Consider the following 22,265-nt stretch of genomic DNA (forward strand, 5'->3'; position numbering starts at 1 on the left):
GCGAGCCTCGCTTCCCGTTCTTCCATCACTCTCACCCTGACACCAGACCGACGCCGTTAACGAACCGTTTCCATCACCGTTCTGATGAGAGAAGAGTCGGGGGGGCGGAGAGCGAGCTGCAGTGGACCGGACCGCTGAGATGGATTTTAAATCATGTCTGTCTGTCTGTCTGTCTAGGGTGGCAATCAGGAGTACAGTTTTGGACAGGGTTGAACAGGTTTGCCGACTACATCCAACCCCCGTTATCTAAATGTATACATAAAAGTGAGCACTTCATCACTTCCCAACAGTTGTGGATAATGAGCATTTGTAGAGAGAGTAACAGGGCAACAAAGAGTATAATCGTAGTAGTTGGGCGCCAGACGAGATGATGTTCAGCTCATAACCTTTAGCTTTGGAGGTTCAACATGAGATTAAACTCACGTCGGGTGAAGTGTTGACTGAATGCATCAGAGTTGCCGTGGTTTTACGAAAGAAAGAAAGAAAGAAAACATCATGTTGTAACATTACTGAACACAGTGTCAGTAAAACAAAAAGAAAAGACAAGATAAAGAATTGCTCCTGGACACTTTGGTCCCGTCTGAAGTGCACCTGCAGAGTGCAAGACGCGCTCTCTCTCTCTCTCTCGGGTGCACTTGTTTCCGGTCGGTGGCAAAGTCACGAGTCTCAACACATTCTTACACACAGTTCACTATATCACACACTACACAGACCCAGACCCCGACCACTGACATTAACATGCCCTATTCCTTACATGTGTGATAGATGTAGAAAACTAGACTTTGAAACAGATCAGGACCTTCATACATATACAGGGGTGAGGGGGTGAGGGGGGTGTTTGAGGGCGCTGCAGTTCACATGAGTCAGCTCCAGAGTCTGACAGTCGGTCTAACGAGCAGTGTTTGTCGTTCCAAAAATAACTCCAAAAAAAGGGAGACAAGATGGGAGAGTTGACACGATAATAAGAATAATCCACTTGCATAGTAATAACACCAGCATGTGTAGTGTTCTGGGCGAGTCACAGCCTTCGACAGTCCTGTCTGTGATAGTGTGTGTGTGTGTGTGTGTGCGCGAGAATACGACGTACACACACACGTCCGAGTAAACACAAAGAAAGGCATCGCAAACAATTAGCGGAAGTACCTGGCAATCAAATATACACAAGATTCCTGAATGGAATCAAAATATTTCCCTTTCACTAGGGTCCTTGGTTCAGGAAGACCACCTCCTCCCTCTCTCCCACTCAACACTCCCTCCTTCTCCTTTGTCCAGGACCACAAAGAAGAAATCTTATCGCTGTCGGTCGTCAATGATTAACAGCTGCGGGGCCACGGTCGACCCCGTCAGCGCCGAGATCAGATTTCCCACAACCATGTCCCTGAACTGGGGAGCTGGAGTAAGCATCCGAGGAGTTCTCTGACCTGGAATCAGTGGTGTTCTGCCCTCTCTCTCTCTCTCTTCTCACCCTCCCTATGTTTTTTGATCTTCAAATTCAAGTCAGACAGGCTGACGATGCCTTCTTGGCCCGAGCCCTCCTACAACACGTAGTAAAAAAAAAGAAAGAAAGGACACAGCACAAAAAAAAAAGAAAAATGTTGAATAGAACAGACTCTCTCTCTCGCTGTCTGGAAGGATTTTTCCTTTTTTAAATCCACTACAGCAAAGAGAAAAACGGCCACAACAAAAACAAGCAGGCCACCGTCAGCCTTCCCCTGACTGACGAAACACGGCAACAACATAGACACATGCATACATACAAAAGTACACACACACACACTCTCTCTATCACACTCATGGAGGTTCTGCTCAGGGGCTTTTATCTTTTTCAGGCCAAAACAGCAGGTCCATCCTCTCCTGTCATTGGTCAGGAGATCCCAGGATGCAACTTTACCTCCATCCATTTCTCTCCATTAACGCCTTTTTACCAACTGGACTGAGGAACAACAACAACTTCCCTGAGGAACTTCATGCAAACCTCTCCCATTTTCACAAGACACCTGAAGAGAACTGGAAAAAATACCAAGATAAGAGAACCTTCTAATCTGCTTCTCAGACAGAACAACACACACGCGCACACACACACGTACGAGATGCTGCCTGGGTAAAGTTTCGTAAACAATTTTTTTTTTTTAAACTCTACAAAAATAAAATAACAGTATAAAAATGCCTTTACACACATACATACATATACACACACACAACAAAATTAAATAAGCATTTACTTTAGTTCCAAGAAGAAATAACATTATTGCACAAAATGAAAAATAAGAAAAAAAAAGTTTGTTCCTAAGTGTATAAACTGTAAAAAAAACAAAAAGAAGAAGGTAACACTGAACCTCAGGCAGCTTGGCTGTAAGGGTTGAGGTGAGGTCAAGTAGACTTGGCAAAGAAATGACCACCGAGTCAAATAGCTTAAAAAAAACGAAGATGGTGAAAAAAAACAAAAATACTGAATGTATAAAACTTTGTCATGCAGAAACGGAAAGATGGCGAGAGTAGGAGGAAGCTGCAGAGCTGAGTGCTGCTGTTCTGTGTCGTGGCAGCTCCATATGTAAAACTGCTGGTCTCTGGTCCTCTGTCTGTCAGTCTGTCCATCCTCCTTCAAGACGAACGAAGAGCCAGGGTTTACAGCCAGAGAGGAGGAAGAGGAGGGAGGAAGGAGGGAAAAGGTTACAGGAAGAGGAGTGGCTTCTATCTGCTGAGGCTAACCGGTAGGCTGTCCCTCTTCCTGCGCCGCCAAGTGTTGCGGTGATACTGCGTGTGTGTGTGTCCGCGGTTGGCCAGGACAGGGTTGCTGACCGGCGGCGGGTTGTGGAAGCCCTTCACATTTAACTTGGTTGTGTTCTGATGGAAAGAAAGAGGACAAAAAGTAGAGAGAGACAACTTTAAATCGAGCCATCGCTGAAGAAGCACTGCAGGGAAAATGTGTCACTTGTTACGGAAAACAAAATGTTTTAGATTGAGTCGAGTCTTGTATTGAATTGGTATTAGATTTTGTCATAAACGGTGACTTCATCATGAATGGGTCCCAAATCTTGGATTAAACCATTTTATTTACACAACATCAAAGGACATCTCTGTGTAGTTTTGTTTGGACAATTATATCTTGTAGCACGTACAAACTATCGTACTTAATCTTTATTAAAACTTGAAACTTTAAGAGCCCATATGATATTATATTGTTGAAATGATGCGATTTTACTACACTGAGTACAGCGCTGTACAAAATCGTTTTAGTTTAAAAAAATAAAAAGTAATATCAGTTAATGCTCGTCTACTATAATGAGGTTCTGATAGGTAATTTATTAGAGTAATTTATTCATTCGTGAAGAGAACATGGAAGGAATGTTAGAATATTTTTCTGTACCTGACATTTGTCATACTCTAACTGCACCTCATTAGATTCTTAATCTCTTCATTCTGTGGAGAATTCAAATATAAATGATGATATTGATGCAATGTCATCATTTCTTCATTAGTAATAATAATAATAAAACTAATAATAATAATAATAATAATAATCATCTAGTAGGCAGTAACTGAAAACTGGATGCCAACATCACACTGCTGTTAATCTCATCTCCCATAGCAACAGGTGCACATCAGATGCTGCAACATCAGGCCCCTGTGCTAATGTTGACTCAAACATTATGGATTGCAGATGGCAAATTCATTCTTTATGTATGTAGAGAGAGAGAGAGAGAGAGGGAGAGAGGGAGAGAGAGAGAGAGAGAGAGAGAGAAAGAGAGACATATCAGACACTTGAGAGAGAAGACGTCAAGACAAGCCCTGATGTAGACTGTGTGGCTTCCGCCACCTACCTTGTGTGTGTGGCTGGAGTGGGGGCTGAGCGGAGGCTGGGGGCTGGAGGGGGCGGGGGCATGAGCATGGGCTAGGGAGGGCATGTGGAAGAAGGGGGGGAGCCCGGTGTCTATACACACCTGTCTGCCAGGTATGGAGTGCATTGCTAGACCACCGGGCAGTGAGACGCGAGCCTGGAAGAAGAAAGGTATAATATTTACTGAGTGGGAGGAGCAACAACAAGAAAACGAAATGTAATTGATGCTGGTTTTTCACCTTTAAGTCCTAAAGTCAGTCAATTAAGCCGCGTTTCCATTAGGCTACATTTCGGTCGGTTACAGTAGGGCGGGGTTTCTCAATCCTAGTCCTCGGGACCCACCATGGTTTAGAGGTTTCCCTGCTCCAACACAGCTGATTCAAATAGTCAGCTTGTCAGCAAGCTTATTTGAATCAGGTGTGTTAGAGCAGAGATCCACCTAAAAACACGCAGGACCAGGACTGAGAAACACTGCAGTAGGGGTAAGATTTGGAGCAGTAAAGCCCTCAGTCAGGCTCGCACTTCGACTGAGAACAGTACCTTTACCTTTACTTGGTAGCGGTATGTTGTACTGGTGCGACAACAATGAACAACGGCATCAAACGCGACATAACGGACAATGAACGACATCCAGCATCTCGTTTTTTCTGCTCCGTTTGTGGACATTTGTCCTAACAACACGCCAAGCTTGAAGAAACACCAGTCACAAGGGAGTGAATCTTTTCTGTCGCACAATCAGCTGACTTTCATGGGTCTAGCTCCACTCATACCATACTGTACCGTTACTCTGGTACCCCAAGGAAAACGTACTAAGAAATAGAACGGTTGGGGCCAGTTATTTTGGTATTATTCCTAATGGAGACGCATAAAGATCTGTAATGTATGGAAACACAGCTTTAAGTCTGTACAAAGCTCTCTAGCACAGGGACTCCCACCCACTCTCAGTTGACGGTGAAGCAGCCAACATCGGGAAATTATGCATTACGTCACACCGTGTTGCTCATTAGCAAGCCCACAAAACACTTGCAAATCCAGCACCCGATAACACCCAATGTTTGGCTAAGCTGCATACAAATAATGCTACGGTTTCTTTTTACCAAACATGGGCACAAGAAATAAAAAACAACAATAACAAAAAAATTACCAAAAAGTTACAAACTGCAGCTTTAAAGTACCAGTATTGTTCATGTTAAAATCCTAACGATACACTTGTGGGTTTGTTTGTACAGTAATGTCATTGTCCAGTCTGTCTGCGCTCATTGGCGTGTGTGTGTGTGTGTTTACCTGTGAGCCTGGAGGTATGAGCAGATGGTGTCCTCCCATGCCGGGCTTGAGTCCCGGTGGCAACGTTAAGCCCAGTGGCGGGAAAGACGGGTACGGTGACAGGGTCGGCGGAGGGACAGGACACGGTAACGCTGAATCAGAGTCCTGCCAGGTCACACAGAGAAAGAAAGAAATCATGAGCCAGAGTGTTTGTCCCAGCTACACAGACATGGTCCTGCACCACAACAGTTCACATTATAGAGTGTAGTATAGATTCAGAGTGGCCACTTTCTTAATGTAATGTATGTATTCCATCTGGTATACTGTACATAGTGCTAAATCTTTTTTCTACCACATTACGAGGCTGTTCTTTTTTGCCTGCACGGATTATTTGTTTTCAATGAGGATGCAGTTGCCAGATGAAAATATATCAACTTAATAATTCAGTAAGTGCTTTCACACATCCTCCTGATTCCTGGGCCAAAGAAGTTGTCAGTAAGTATCTTTGTTTTGATATGTATTATTTCAGCAAAGCTGCAGCAACCTGTGTCAACTCAGTAGTTGCCATTGTAGTAGAAAAATCCCTCAGGCTTATTCCACGTGTTTTTCCAAACATTTTTAGATGACTTTTTTTCAACTATGGTGACTGCTGCTGATTCAAAATGCATGTGTTAAATGTTCGTACATTGTCTGATCCAGACAGCGAGGAGACGGAGGACGCCGACGAGTGCTGCTGCGGGCTGGAGATGGACATGGGGGAGTCTGCGCTGTGGGGCGACGCCGAGTCCCTCTGCTGCTCCTCCGACCCGATGCTGCTGCTGCCAAGCTCCTGCTCCGACACCGGCTCCTTTGGAGGTGAAACTGGAGAAGAACAAATGAGGTCAGGAATAGATCAGCAAATGACAAATTGTACAAGGTTTACTTGCTAACAGTAATTTTTCATACAGGATCGATTTTTTTTGCTGCAGGTATTAGATGGTCTTCTGATGTCTCATGTTCTATGATAATAAATTAAGCAGGCCTTGTTCAACGTTTTAACATCTTTTGTTTGTGCCATTATCTGTGTACTCTCCAAGGATGAAAAATGGTACCTCTGTTGTCTGTTCGTGCCAGATCCCGGCCCCCCCACTTCTTGATGATCCATTCCCTGTAATCGATCACTTCCTGGGTCAACCTGATGATCCTGCCCAAGGTGCTGCGGGGATGAGAGAGAGAGAGAGAGAGGGAGAGAGGGAGAAGGGCCATTACAGAGGCGCCCCGTGTCATTGAGGAGATCTGTTTAAACACCGGACCGCATTCTAACCTTTCGCACTCTTTATTGGGATATGACCGCGCAAGTGGTGACACGGCGTGACTCAGGACGGTGTAGGCGTAGTCAAACACCTGCTTGACGTGCATGGCGCCGTAGGAGCCTCTCCCCACATCGTTACCTACATGATGGAAAAGACAGTTTTTAAATATGACCAGTGTTTTTCTTAACTTGCCATAAATGGATACATTTGTGCTATTACATGTACATAAATACACACATTTGAATTTGACATTGCCATTTAAACATAAATAACAAACTTTACAGCCACCGTACCCTGTTTTTTAATGTGATTATAGAACATTTAAAGTGATTCTAATTGTGCGCTAATGTATTTTTAAAGTGAGTTTCAGTTCATTCTTGCTGTTTTCTACCAATCATGTCATTTTTCATGCAACCATCAGATGGTGCCAAAGCAAGAAAAGTGAAGAAAAACTTTCTTTAGTTTCTTTAAACTAATTTGGATCAATACACATAAAGATTCTGTATTTTTTTGTCTTTAGCTGTTTAAGAAGGTACAAGTCACAATCATTTTGTTTTTCACTGTAAATAATCTTAATAGAGTAAAACACGCACCAGGAAGCAGTGGGTCCTCTATGCAGAGCATCGATGGCCTGTATCCATTTGTCATGGACTTCATGATCTCCTCTTTGGGGATGTACGCGCCTCCATTTTTGATGCGAATCCCTGTTTTCAAGTAGTTGAAATGGCGGCCGTACAACTCAAAAAATTCGATCAGCAACACGCCCAAGTTCTCAGTAGGATTCCTGGCGTCAATGCGAGGATGTAGCTGAGCAGACACGGAGATGAGGAGATTTGAATATTATCTAGCACGTATTAGAGCTACTTATTGCTCTCTGCTTGTGTTCTATCGTTCAGTTAGTCGTGTTTCTGTGTTTTTGTACCTGTAGGAAGCTGATGACCATGAGGATGAGGCTGTAAGAGCTGATTCCCCCGGTGAAGACTTCATTTAGATCTCTCTGCAGCAGGAACTGCTTCAGCACGAAGATCAGATAAGGCAGCACTGGATACTTCTGAAAGTGGATGAGAGGACATGGAAGAAATAGAATGAGAACATGGATTCAGAGAGAAAATAATATTCAAAAAGATTTTACAGATGCTGTATTGAATGGCATTTGCACTCATGTCATGACTCTATAGTTACTAGGGTAAATGATCGCAAACTGATCACCTTATGATGCTATAATGGAGCAGAGGTATAGGGCTGTGCCATATGACTAAAATCATACATGATTTGTTTTTTAATGAAAATCGATTTCTCTTCTACTTGTGCCGCTGCTCCCCTTGGGCATCTGTAGTTCATGGTGGCACAGCACTGCAGCAGTGGAGGACTTGTTCGACTCCTACTTACAACACAAATACAAATTTTTTAACTAGCCAAAACTTTCAAAAACACATTGAATGAGGATTCCTAGGGCCCGTGACATGATAATGTGCTGAAACCCTGCAGGGTCTGGGAGTGGGAATTACAAATATGTTGGTTTTTTCCAAATGAAAAGGCACTGTGACCTTAAGGCAGTGTACATGTGAGCACATCTGTGCCAGTGGAGCAGCAGGGCTTGGTTGACATTTAGCACGTCTGCAAAAAAAATCAGTGACAAGAAGTCCGGCAGGTATGCCGTTTCAACTGGCTGCATGAGACCTTTGACCTGTCCTAAACTCTCAATTATAAGATAGCACTGGAGTTTGACACCCGCGTATTACAGAATCAACTATCACTGGACTGACACAGAGTGCTGCTGTCAAACTTAGCCTTTCAAGTCGTGACATGTACTCCCAGAGAGCCATAACACAACAGCAACAAAAAGGACAAAAGCCAGGATTTAAGAGATAGATGGAACATCAGCACCTGGAATTCCTTTCATGCATTAGCTATTACAACCATGACTAAATCTGGCAGAGTTACACCTTCAGCAGGAATTCTATCCACGGGGTGAAATTCACTTCCCAACAGGAACAGAGTCTTCTGCAGCAGCTCACAGACTGTCTGACTTAAATGAAGAGTGCACCGAGCACGGTAGCCGGGGTCTGTTCCAGGGTCAATTTGGAAACGAGACAAGCCAGTACAAGAATGCAAATGAAGTAAAGAGTAATGCTTTAACATGCTGACTGGCTGGCCTGATTCCCAGAGGGATTTTCTTTACTTCTGTATTTAGAAACCAATGTAAAATAATATAGTAATTATGTGACTCTTGTGGTTTTTAAATCTATTTAAATATGTCTACATGACCTTTCCCTGCCATCTTTCTTAGTCTGTATGTACTCCCTGTTAAGTGCATAGTGTACATGTATATGTATATTTATGTATGTATATATATATATATATATACACAGTATATATGGTTTGTCTTCACTGCTTTGAAATATGAGTCGTTTTTTTGATGTGACATCACACTCCCTTGTCTGTGTGTTTTTATTGAGCCTCTGTTTTAGGAGCCAGTCTGCCTGTCGCATGTGAAGACCACAGAAAACACAAGACCCTGTACAGAAAACATGCTTTGTTTAAAAGGGGTTGTTTTACGAAAACTGAGAATTCAGGATGTCTTCTATACAATGTGAACTCTTCCACTTGCACTGAGGACAGGCAGCTGATGCACATAACAAAGTCCATCACAATAATCTTAATTGCAGTAGAGCTGAGGTTGCTCTGCTTTCTTTCAGTGGCACATTTACAGTTCAGGGGAAACATCAGTAATAATTGAGGCCTGGAGTAGCTGAGTCAGAAGTTGCAGGTACACTTCTTGTATATGCTGTTCCTTACACTTAAAAGATCTGGCCCAGCACAAACTTTGTTCATTTCAATCTAACTTGAACTTAAAGGAAACGTTTAACGTCTGGGCTGAGAACTAATGAGAAGACACCGAGGCTCACTCTCAATGAAACAGGAGAAAACAGACTTTAACCATTTGATAAAAGGCTCGGAGTGCTGGATAGCTCAGTTGTTGGGTCCCAGTGGCACAAAAGGGACCCATAGCAGCGACCTGAGTTTGATTCACTACTCTAACAACAAAAAGGCCAAAAATATCTTAAAGAAAGCTTAACTAATAAAGTCTTTGTCCACTTAGATTCTCAATGACATTCTCAATGACTCACTCTCCTGCACCAAAGATCATAGAGAAAACCTGCTTTTTTTTTTAGCTCACAGGGAGAGAGGAGTCTACTGGTCTATTGCTGCCTCCTTTGGCAAGTTTGTGTCACCGAGGTGAATCCAAATAAACAACTTCAAACCCCACAAGTCACAAAACAACACATTTGAACTCACTGGTGGAGGCAACAGCGGATCAAGAATCGTGTGAGCTGTGATGTATAATTACTGGTTTTCTCTATGGACTTTGGTGAGCGAGAGCGAGTGGTTTACAAAGTGACACAAACTTCAGTTTCACAGTGGTCATGATGATACCTCAGACACACTTTACTTTCCCCATTACTGATACTGCCGTTCACCAAGCTGCTGTTTCAAGTGAATTCAAATGCAGTGACATTCAAGAGCTGACAGGTGACAGCGTGAGCTTAAGCGAAACGAGACAATCTTCAGGGTTGGAGTTCAGCTGGAGCGGGAAACAATCTGCTGTTCCATTTGTCTGGATTTACTGAAGGATCCGGTGACTACAGCTACTGTATGCACTGTATTAAAACTCACTGGGACACAGAGGATAAGAAGAAGATTTACAGCTGCCCTCAGTGTAGAAAGAAATTCATACCGAGGCCTAACCTTGTGAAAAGCTCCATGTTAGCAGCTTTAGTGGAGGAGCTGAGAGAACTGTGGACTCCAAAATGCTCCTGCTGACCACTGCTATGCTGGACCTGAAGATGCGGCCTGTGATTTTTGCACTGGGAGGAAATTGAAAGCTCAGAAGACCTGTTTGGTTTGTTTGGCCTCTTACTGTGATAAACACCTTCAGTCTCATTTTGAGTCACCTCGCCTTAAAAACCACAAGTTGGTGGACCCCTCCACGGAGCTCCACGAGAATATCTGCTCTCGTCACGATAAGGTGATGGAGATATTCTGCCGCACAGATCAGCAGTGCATCTGTTATCTCCGCTCAGCTGATCAAAATAAAGGCCACAACACCATCTTAGCTGCAGCAGAAAGGACTCCGAGGCAGAAAGTGCTTGAACTGAAGCAACAAGAAAATCAACAGAGACAGAGAAGGTGTAAAGGTGCTTCAACAGCAGGTAGAGGCAGTCAATCACTCTGCTGATAAAGCAGTGGAGGCAAGTGAGGCAATCTTCACTGAGATGATCCGTCTCCAGGCAAACAGATCTGTAGTAAAGCAGCAGATCGGATCCAAGCAGGAAACTGAAGTGAGTCGATTCAACGATCTTCATCAGAAGCTGCAGCATGAGATAACGGAGCTAAAAAAGAAAGGCGCTGAACTGACGCAGCTCTCGCACTCACAGTCAGGTGTTGGGCAGAGAGAGTCTGACTGGACGTTGCTACTGGGAGGTGGAGTGGAGAGGAAGAATTTGTGTAGCAGTCCCACACAAGAATATCAGCAGAGCGGGGAACTCGGGTGAATGCAGATTTGGTTTCAATGACAAATCTTGGGCTTTATATTGTCACCCAAACCACTGCAACTTCTATTACAACAGTATCTGCAATGAAGTGTCAGGTCATGTGCTCTCCAGAGTAGGAGTGTACCTGGATCACAGTGCCGGTATTCTGTCCTTCTACAGCAGGGGTGTCAAACTCATTTTTGTTCAGGGGCCACATACAGCACAATTTGATCTCAAGTGGGCCGGACCAGTAAAAATAGTAAATTAATAACATAATAACCTATTAACAACAAGAACTCCTTTGTTTTACATTTAATGAAGGATATTTTTACAAAACATGAAGTTTCTTGAGAAATATAAGTGCAATTTCAACAATATCGTGCCTAAATGTGCTATTTACACAGCACACTGGCTCTATAAAGGCACAAAGATTAGATTTTAACAAATTCATCATGTGGGCTGGATTGGACCCTCTGGCGGGCCGGTTCTGGCCCCCGGGCCGTATGTTTGACACCCCTGTTCTACAGCGTCTCTGACACCGTGACTCTCCTCCACACAGTCCAGACCACATTTACTCAGCCTCTCTATGCTGGAGTTTGGCTTAATTATTATGGAGCCACTGCCGAGTTCTGTAAACTCAAATAGACTCCAGTTATTTAAGGAGCAGAGAATTCAGAGTTTAAAACCTATTAGGCTCTGTTTGTTTGAAAGCACTAGAATGTTGTTTGTCTAAAAAAATACAAGCAATATTGTCGGATGTTTTGTTTTGTCGGAAAACTGTACTGATCAAAATAAGATTGTTTTCTTTCCCATTCGCGAGATCGAGGTTAAATAAAATTGATCTGTTCATGAAATCTTCCTTTTTCCTTCATTCAAAGCTGATAAAGACGATGTGAAACCAGCGTGAAAGTGTAACTGAGGTAGGTTACACTCCATAAAGTGCAGAATTCATGTGCTCATGGTCTCATTGTCTCCGTCCCTCCACAGTTTTCTTGCAGTAGACAGAATCCAAACAGACGTGAGTGAAATGGATCAAAGTCCATAACTAACTGGCGACATCTGTTCCATTATTACCTTACTAAATTATTTAATTCCTTCCAAATGTTTTTAAGGTGGTAACTCAGAGATGAGTAAAATCTCACCTTTACATAGTCTTTAATGAAGCTTGCCGCCTTGACTCCAGTCTCCACATTGAAACTGATGTCCACCTTCACCTCGGTCTCCTGGTCCGTCAGCTTGATGATTGGCACCTGAGAGAAAGCAGAGTGGCATGTGTTAGCAAACATCTAAAGAGACACTCGCTGCAGGATGAGGGAGCCTCCGTCCCACCTGGCATCCTTTCAGAAGGAAGAGCTCTATCTAAAATTAAAAATCAGCCATTAGCTGCATCCCTCTGTGGACTACGCAGTGGTAAACACATCCATCATAGACTCTGAGCTGCAGAATAACAGCTAAGTGTGAGCAGGAAATTCTGATAAACAGCAGCACTGACCTAAGTTATAAACTTCATTCTTGTTATTACAGAGGTATACAATAAAGTGAAATCTGCGAAATATTAACCACGGAGTCCACCACAACTGTCAGAAAGGGGCAACCATCTCGCAAAACAGACAGGGGGACACTAATTGAGTCTCTGAGGTTACTCCACCGCATCTTTAGACAAAGATTAAAGCGTGAGAAAGGTTTTTATCTGACCATCTGAAGCCCGGGGGAACTTCATTAAAGACTGCAAACGTGCTGCCAATTTTTGTTTTGGCTGAGTGTACTCCTATTCCCCTCTTACTTGCCCACTTAATGAGGCTGTAGTATTTATTAACTTAACTAATAACAGTGAAGAATAAAAAAAGCCAAAGAGGACATGAAATTAACCATTCTGTAAATACAGACCATTATTCACTCAGTCATTACTTTATTTAAATGAGTTGCTATTTGGTAAAATATGCATTATTTATAAGTAATATGAACGTAAAGTAACATAAAACATGGAAGAGTCGAGACACATGCTATGGCTTACTGTAGCTTTGTCCAGCACTTTGATGGAGAAGGGTTCTGCCACGTTATGTTTGCGAAGAGCTTGTTCCAGCTCCTGCAGCGGCGGGCGCTCCCACTTCCCAAACACCACCAGGTCAATGTCACTGAAAGTGAAAAATAGTCACAGTTAAAATGTTGGCAAACAAATATAATAAAGTGTGCTTTACTTTACAAATAATATGTCTTGCCTTGTCGGAAGATAGAGTCCTGTGCTGAAGCTGCCAAATATTTGGACCTAGAAAAAACAATGTTCATGATATAAGACCACGATGATTGAAATCACTGTAGTTCAAACTGTTAAAGCCAACCTATATATAGACGAGAAAAAGAAAAAAAAACGACAACAAAACGCACTGACATTTCATAGCCTGTGTTGCACAACAGCTCATTTTGTGGCAATGATGTGCATATCCATTTCAAATGTTTGCAAACTAGTAGGAACTAGGCATTTCCGGGTTCCACTTCAGAGACGGTAATCACTGCCAAGCTTAGTGGGCTGCCAAGTTAAGTATACAATGGCTGGGGGAAAAAATGCCGTGTTTTGAAGCTGCGAGCGAGCAAAAGCTCTCCAAAGGAAACTGAAAGGAGTTCTTTCCCTTTCCGTCTGGTAAATACGACAAGGCAACGGCACAAAGACGGGCCAGAATTAATAGGCTGAAATGAAAAGGGAGGCTGGTACAAATCAGAGGTTTGATCCATTTACTTGACAACCTGGCTCACAGTGGAAGTGGGGGAAGACTGGCAGCCAACAAATCACTGCTGCGTGTGTTTTACATGATTAAGTAATGAGAGCGGCATTACATCAACCCTACCTCAGAGCACCACTCAACCAGTCGCAGGTGTTCCTCTCATTTTTCTGTACTTTGACATTAAAAAAATCAAAACTACCACTAGCTGTATTCCTGTAAATGGAAGTAACAGCTATTAAATGTTATATCATAATTAAAAACAAAAGCTAAGACACAGGTGCAAGTTGAACAAAATTGTGGTCATGCGCCTTCATGTTTTCAAAATTAAATTGCAATTGCGATATCTATCAGGAAAATCAAAATTTGCTGATTTCTACTAATGGTTAGTTGAGTATAAGTATAAATCAAGATATAGGACACTGCATCAGCCTCAATTGCATGACATCAATTCCTCCTCAACGTGTGGTTGATTTAGGAGCCAGCTCTCTTTAAAGATTTGAATAGTGTGTGTGTATCTTACATCTGCAGTGGGCCATAGCTCCTTAATGACCATCTCTATCCGGTTCACCACCTCTTTCCTCATTGCTGCTTCCTCTGGCCGGGGAGACATGAAGTTGTAGAAGTCCATCACCTCCTCATGGAGTCTAAGAGAGAAAAGAAAAAAAAAAATAGTGTTATTATCAGCTACAACACACAGACCAGCTTGTGATACGGATTGGCAAAATAAACAGTTTTCAGTGTCAAATATGCTCTACATTTTATATGTTTGTAAATTCTTACTCCAAGGAAAAAAAAATCAAACACACATATTCCAGGAATGGCTTACAGTTTTGGAAAAAAATTTGTATCTCCAGATGGCACAAGATATGCTTCTCTTTTGTTCTATTTTGGAGAACCTCCATCATAGCATTGAAAAAACATAAAAAAAACCATTGGGCTTTAGTATGTTCACGTTTAAGTATTGCTGAGTTTCTGCTGAACTTGAAGCACCTTGTATCTAAAAAAAACAAGAACTTATGCTGTAGTTAAATGTACAAGTCAGGTATCAAGAATACAACACCGACTGTACAAACCCTGATAAGCCTGAACTTGTCTGAAACCTTAACATCATAAGGTTATTCCTGAACGTAAAATAGTCCAAAAGTGTCCAATAATTAAATTAAAAGAAAGAGTGTAGTAAAGTCATATCATTCAGAGTGCAAGTCCCAGGCCTTATTGTTGTTATTACTATGATTCTGTGTTTGGCAGCAGAGTGGCACAATCTGTACAATGTATAGATTCCTGACCAGTTAGAAGCCTGTGAACAGTGGAACTCTGTTCAACCCTATGGCCATTCTTTTTTCCTAGGAGTACATGCCATGGCATGATGTCAGTGAGAAAATATAGAACAGGAATACGGTCACAATCGACAACCAGAGCCAAGGACAAAATGCATCCAGCCCATGTGACCACTCCTTGGTGAAAACTCTGGAATGTAACCATGGCAATAGTTCAGCACTGACAGAGCGAAGGCCCCCCACACTCAAAATAAAAACTGCTACTGCAGCCATCCCCGACAAGTCTGGTAAGGATTGTCTCACTTCAACAACTTTAGGGTCTAGAGTAGAAGTAGTCAATGATGCAGCGGTCTATAACCGAGCTACCATGACAGCCATGTATCTTCCACTGGAATCAATGTTTTTACTGCATCACAGTCCAAATCACTGATTTGAGACCCTGAGGCAAACCAGTGCAAAACTAGATGGTGCACGACCAAAAACTTATATCATTTAACCTTGTAGAACACAAATACCCAGGGAAAATTAAATGTGTTACACATTAATTATTCACCACAATACAATTATGAAATTCTTACACCTTCAGTTAACCTTAGATTCAGGGACTGGGGGGGAAACGGAGTATCAAGTATGTGGAAGTACTTTCATAACAAACACCAAGTCTGTTGAAGAAAGAAATTCCCAGATGGGTGAAGTCAGCCATAACAAATATCACAGGTTCCTGCAAAACATTTTCAACTTCTTTGGTCCTTTTTTTGAGAGAGAAAGCCTCAATCAGCCTAACAACCAAGAGTATTAAATATAGTAAATAACAATTCCTAATGTTTCTACCTTTATACTACAATTACTACAGTATAAGTATGGCACTTTTGATAACAGTATAACTAGCTACTAAAATGTGAAAGATGCTTAAAAAAAATTTGGATGAAAAATGCCATGCATTTAGGAGCATGCATCACGTTTCTGAGCACAACATTTTAAAAAAAAAAGACAGAAATCAGTAACTTGTGACTGCAAATTAGAGCTGCAACTAAGTATTATTTCCATAATTATTCACTCGATTAATCTAGTAATCGCTTGCATAAAATGTTGATCAGTGTTTTTCAGAACTGGAAATGATGGTGTTCTCAAACGTCTTGTTTTGTCCACAAACCAAAATGATTCAGTTTTAATGATTTCTTTGTCATATAGATGAAAGAAACCAGAAGACATTCACTTTGAAGAAGCTTAAAAAATCTTTACCTAAAAAATAGTTGACGATTAATCGCTAAATTGTTGATTCATTGTGTCAGCCCAACTGCAAAAGAATTCTAACTTGTGTATAAAGACCAGTTAACGACAACTGAAAACAATGGGAGTAAATATTAGATACATAAAGCCAACGTTCCAAATTTTAGCTTTACTTCACATTCATAACGGTGTAATGGAATTTAGTGGAAACTACTGAAACATGCGGCATTAAAAACCCACATTTAGACCCTGTTTTAGGTCAAAGTCTAGTTGTAATCACATAACAAAAACAAATAGTAGTTCGAGTACACTGGGGTTTGTTTGATTTAGGGGTGAATGAACAACTCACTTATCCAACATTATAAAACAAGCTATTTCACACAACTACCTCAGCTAAAACGATTACATTGTAAAATAAATGTCGTTAATTTGGCACATTAAAGGTTCACCACTGCCTTCTTTAATTCAGCGTATTGTTGTCAGATTGGCGATTTAAATGTGAAGCCACCAGGGGAGAACCGTTACACACGATAGGCTCCTCCCCTCCAAATGCATCTGAAAACTACTACATAAGCAACACATCCGGTGACAACTTTCACCCACTAAATAGAACCACTCAGTACTAGACACTGAAAATATTACATTTATTACTTACTTTCTACTCTGGCGTGTTTTTTTAATTATACTATTTAATTAGTCATTTATACCTCAAATTTTCAAAAGAATTAAAAAACAATCACGACACTTCCGGTCTTGTTGGGTCAGTTGCCCCAACTCTAGTTCCCACTGCACTGGTGGGTGTACTTTCCTATAAAAACGACTACATTGCGTCGTAAACGCCTTAGTATTCAACGCACATGCACATTACGCCATTTAAAGCAGCTGCTGCAGAAAGCCGATACATTTTATCATTTTACTTTTTTGAAAATTAACGTCAGGACTTCAGTCACTCACCCGAGGACTCCGGGGTTGTACGTCCGAGTCTTCCACGGTGTCCAAGTGCTGGCATAATTACCATTAGTGCAGTTCGAGAGCAAGTAGTTCATTCCATAAGTGCTCGCCTTGTTCTCACTTTTCCTGCGGCCCGGGTGGTGATTGTGTGTGTGATTTACAGGTACAGCAGGCTGGAGCTGGTGACGCTTCACGCAGATCTGCTGTACATTGAAAGCCGGGTGCTCCTGTAGGTGACGGTGGTGGTGATGATGATGGTGGTGGTGGTGACGGTGGTGGTGGTGAAGGTTGACATTATTAATATCCATGCTATCGCCCAAACTGTAGAACAGATTGGCACCCCCGACGTTTTTATTATTCACGTTGCCCGGCACATTTCCACCCATAGTCCTCTCAAGTGGACTGTCCGTCCGCGATTCCTGTGAAGAAGACGAAGTGGAGACAGATCCGGGCTTTTGAGGCAGGCTTTTGCCCTCACCTGCTTCTGCAGCGGCGCTTGTCGCGGCAAAAGAGTTATTATTATGTAGGTTCCCGTTGGACAGTGCTACTACCCCTAGCGTGGAAATCGCAGTGCCGTTAATAGTTGTAGTGCCGTTCATTATGCCGTGATGGCTGCTGCTGCTGCTCCGGCTGCCTGTAACGTTACCGCTGCTGCAAATGCTCTTTCCCGTTGCCACCGCGGTCGCCACATTTTTTATAACATCCAACGCAGTGTAGCTGACACACTGGTTGTGGTTCTGATTGTGGAGCTGCTGCTGCTGCGCGAGCGTCCGTACTCCCTGAGAGGTCTCCCAGACGTGCATCCATAAGGCGTTCGCAGGTCCTTTCTGTTCGGGCTGAATCCAAGCTACCCTCGGATCCATTCAACTTCTTCCTCCGGTAACCCCCCCCTCCCCTACGAGTGTCTAACTAAAGCTAGCGAGCCCGTCGTGAATCCACTCCGCTTCCCGGACACCTTCAGAGATCACTACGCTGTCCAGGGTTACGAAAAAAGAGGAGTTTAAACGTATAACCGAATCAGGACCATTGATAAAGTGGCCCCCCTTTGCACCGCTAGCTGGGAAAAATTGCTAGCCGATTCCTACGAGAATTCAATATGGCGTATTCTCTTCAAATCCATGCGCATGCGCTCTTCAAAGGGGTTTCTTAAATGATGACTGCGCCCCCCTCCATCCGCCCACTCCTTCATACCTCCAGCCGTTTGATGAAACACATTCAATGTGTTCGCCCTTTTCATCCGCTAAACATTTAATTCACACACACACACAGGAGATATATGTAAAAACGTCAAAACTGAATGCAGATGGAGTGAAGTCCGCCCCGAGGAACCCACGTTAAGTCCTGTCGCCCACCTGCACTTCACGCTTATCACCACTAGGTGGAGGGACGGGGAGGGAGGGTTTCAAGGGTTTCCCATCAATTTTAGGCTGGACAGACAGAAATGACAGATAAATGTTTAATTACCATGATTACAAATTCAACTACAAGTATTACTACTACTACTACTACTACCACTAGAGAAAAGTTCAACAGTCAGATTACAAAGAGCTTTAATAAGTGATAAAATCATGAAACAAACCAAACAGAATTTGATACATAAAATTAATATGGTGTGCAAACAACAACAACAACAACAACCGTATGAAGGCCTTAAACAAGCATATTCCTTTAAGTGTATGAACAGTTGCAATGTAGGGCTGAAGCAATTATTCAATGAATCGATTATTAATTGATTACTAAATAAACCGTCAAATATTTGGGATTAAGGGATTAAAACAAGCTTTCTGATTGTTTCTGCTTCTTAAATGTAAACATTCTCTGGTTTCTTTCCTCCATATAACAAATAAATCATTAAAACAGAATAGTTTGTGGTTTTTGGACAAAACAAGACATTTGAGAACATCATCCTTTCTAGGTTTGTGAAACACTGATGGGCATTTTTCTGACATTTTGTGGACCGAACGATTACTCGATTAATAATCAGAGATGTATATTGGACAGAAATCATCACGGGGAGCTTAAAAATAAGATTTATTCAATCTGAAAATCTGAAGGGAGAAGCAGAGAGAGATCAAATATTAAAATTAGAACAATGTTACATAATCAAGGCAAAGCTACAACAATTGTGTCTCATTAATAGCCTGTGGGCCCCAGGGACACGTCTGTGTGTCTGGATCCGTGGGTAATCCTGGTATGGACACGCAGATTCCTGGAAAGCCTCCCGCTATGAACATTTAAAACCCTCAATCATGAGAAAACAGAACAATAATGCACGACAGAATTCACATAAACACTCGACAGAGAGATCACATGTTGTCAGCTGGCTGTCATGCGTGACCTCTGGCCTTTCTACATGCTGCTCACACACAATCAGACAGCAGAGAGAAAAAACTGCTCCTCCTTTTCTTCTGTTTATTACTTCAGCTGCAGCCACTGCATCCAAATATACACTTTCAAGGAACACACACAGCAGGTGGTGTTTATCCTTCCACACACTGTATGCTGCCCAGCCCCAGTAACAGCCCCAGCCCACGTTAAAACGTGACGATGGAATGGCGGCGGGCTGGATAAGGGCAGCCTTCTCGGATGCACTTATGCATGTAAACGCATGAGAAAGCAGAGGGAGCTTCTTGCATGACGACGCCCTACTCCTGCTGCTCACGTGCTGCATGTGACAGTCAAAGGAACCCCCCCTCTCTCCATGCCAGTGATGTGTCAGCTGGGATATGTAGCACTCTGTGTAACACACTCAGGCATACACACAGCTGCTCACTCCCACTGTACGCCTGTGGAAATCCAAGACCTTCTCTGTACCTCCATCTTTATCAAAGGTGTTGTTGATTGAATACGTTTGTCTATTATTTATTTATTTATTTATTTGGGTCCTAATAGAAGAGACAGAACCTAATTTCTTAGGAACTGGTTTAAGATTTGAATTGTGGTTAGATTAAGGTTAGGGTTAGGCATTAACTGGTTAAGGTTAATGCTTGTAGTCTGTCCAAATTAATGGAAGTCAATGCAGTGTCCTAAGAAGAATAGCTTTACAAACCTTTGTGTGTGTGTGTGTGTGATTTCAAGGCTGGTTTGCCTCATTGTCATCTTTTATGGGATTACCACAGTGGTGGTGATGAAACCACAGCTGACACAGAAGCCACACACACACTTCAGAGACTTCAGAGGACATTGCGTTGACTTGCATTCATTTCCTGGAGACTCACTCCATCCTTAACCATATAATTACTACTGACCTAATCCTAACCCTGACCCTTAACCTTAGATTAACCCTGGCCCCTCACCTAAGCTTGTTTTCACCATAGAACATAGTCATTTACATTATGGGGACTTCACAAGGAAGACAAGTCCCCATAATGTGACGGTGTAAAGAGATTTAGGTCCCCACAACAGAAGGAATACCAGGTACACACACACACACTTGTTTTTATATTTTAGTAAGGACACCTCATAGATCTAATGCATTGCCTAGCCCCTTACGCTGAACTTAACCATCACAAATAAGTGCCTAACCTAAACCCTTGCTTTTACCCTAACCTAAACCCTAAAACCAAAAACTTAAATGTCCTCACAATGACATATTTGTATGTTTTTTGGACCTCACAAGTACAAACACACAAAAACATAAAGACATTGAGAGGGGCTTTAAGTCAGTTATTTTCTTTGCTACCCCACAACATTTTAAATAAGGATTTACCACTTTGAGTGGTTGCTCCATGACTTGCTACATTTGGTTTATGAAACTACTCCAAAACCCCCTTACCTCGCCACACATTACTGTGTTTACACATACATATTTTCACCCCAAACCCTAACCCTGATACCGTGTCTCAACCCTTAAAAAATGCCTTCATGTGCTCAAAACAATGTTTCTGAACTAAAAACCAGTCCTGCTTAGTCCCGTTTAGGTGTGCCAGAAAGAGAGGACCAGTCAAAATGTCCTCACTTGTCGGAGAAGTCAGTATATTATGTCCACAGTCACGGGCATTACAGTAGCAGATAATCTGTTGTCTGAGGCTGCACGTGGCTCGAATGGCAATGAGGCCAAGTCATTATGTCGACGTTTCACCTACAAGTGGAAAATCTGTGTCTATCTGTTATATCAACACCACCCTTACATTCCTACCCACATTTCCTGTGGTGTGAAAGCCAACATGGGGCTATGTACACAATACAGAGACGACATGGTTACATTAGAATGAGCTGATATCTTCCAGTTGCATAGCAGTACCTCCCTCAGGTTCTGATCTTGTCTTTTTAAATGTATAAATACACAGAAATGTTATTATGTATGTGTATGTTAGTATAATTACTATAAAATATCATTTGGTTTTATTTAACTTTAAAATAAGCCTAGAATATATGTGCTTAAGGCCAAGGGCCTTGCTTTATGGAGGCTGCCGTCACGACCTGCGCCACCACACCACAGAAGCTTACGATGCAAACAAAGAACAACATCATCATTTCTGGCATGCTCAGGCCACCATAGTTCTATGGCGTGCCTGGGAGAGGGAGGAGGGAAGGTTACAATCTTAAGTCTGACCATTAAATGTCACCAAATATTATAAATAACTTGTAAAAACCTAACATTCATACATGTTATGACAGAAAACTCTTTAAAAAAAAGTTTTGTACAACTTTTATTCTCAAGGCACCTTTAACACATGTACTTAATATGAAGCACTTGTAATAACAATAACACCTGCAGCTGCAGCTGCAACTCCTGTCCTGCAGTTTGCACAAAGTCTTCCCACCTCGCCAATAAAGTCCTTCCCGCAGTATACTGTCACTTTACCGTCTCATATGTGGTTGACGTGTATTAAATATGAAAAGAAGAGCTCCCCTGCCCCGCTGAGTTATGAGCCACTTCACCGGGCGTTGCTTTGCATATAAAAAGAAAATCCTTCACCGTTTGTGCGTGAGAATGACAGACAGCCAACGGAGCGCGGCAGCAGCCTCAGTAAATACAGACTGTGTCATACAGTATATGGTGATGCAATTACAAGGAGCGAGGCTGAGGAAAAAGAGTGAACAAGAGAGAGAGAGGGGATCTTCAGCGTGAAGGACGCTTGGCCTTCAACGACACACAAGCGCTGACACTTTACATCACTTATCGATGACACCACGTGTAAAAAAACCCCCAAAAA

At 42.3% G+C, this 22,265-nt stretch overlaps 1 protein-coding gene across 2 annotated transcripts; it reads right to left on the reverse strand.

The window, feature by feature from the left end:
- Positions 1-2,206: 2,206 nt before the first annotated feature.
- On the reverse strand, positions 2,207-18,201 carry tent4a (terminal nucleotidyltransferase 4A). 2 transcript variants are annotated; one of them, XM_044052004.1, is made up of 13 exons: positions 17,110-18,201; positions 14,169-14,292; positions 13,148-13,194; positions 12,943-13,063; positions 12,071-12,178; positions 7,316-7,444; positions 6,987-7,200; positions 6,405-6,531; positions 6,193-6,296; positions 5,787-5,962; positions 5,123-5,266; positions 3,942-3,995; positions 2,207-2,844 (listed from the first exon to the last, which is right to left on the reverse strand). In XM_044052004.1, exons 1-13 carry the CDS (start codon positions 17,967-17,969, stop codon positions 2,692-2,694), a joined length of 2,361 nt encoding a protein of 786 aa, XP_043907939.1. In that variant the 5' UTR covers positions 17,970-18,201; the 3' UTR covers positions 2,207-2,691. The 2 variants fall into 2 exon arrangements, with proteins under 2 accessions (XP_043907939.1, XP_043907938.1); XM_044052003.1 differs by having other exon boundaries at positions 3,822-3,995.
- Positions 18,202-22,265: the final 4,064 nt, after the last annotated feature.

This window comes from Solea senegalensis, linkage group LG20, assembly GCF_019176455.1.
Source record: "Solea senegalensis isolate Sse05_10M linkage group LG20, IFAPA_SoseM_1, whole genome shotgun sequence".
NCBI lineage: Eukaryota > Metazoa > Chordata > Actinopteri > Pleuronectiformes > Soleidae > Solea > Solea senegalensis.

Excerpts from the sequence above, each read along its gene's own strand:
- tent4a (XM_044052003.1), bottom strand. The coding sequence starts at position 17,969 with ATGGATCCGAGGGTAGCTTGGATTCAGCCCGAACAGAAAGGACCTGCG. Across the intron at positions 14,293-17,109 it reads TACAACCCCGGAGTCCTCGG|ACTCCATGAGGAGGTGATGG; the intron begins GTGAGTGACTGA and ends TTTCTCTCTTAG. Across the intron at positions 12,179-12,942 it reads AAGTGCTGGACAAAGCTACA|GTGCCAATCATCAAGCTGAC; the intron begins GTAAGCCATAGC and ends GCTTTCTCTCAG.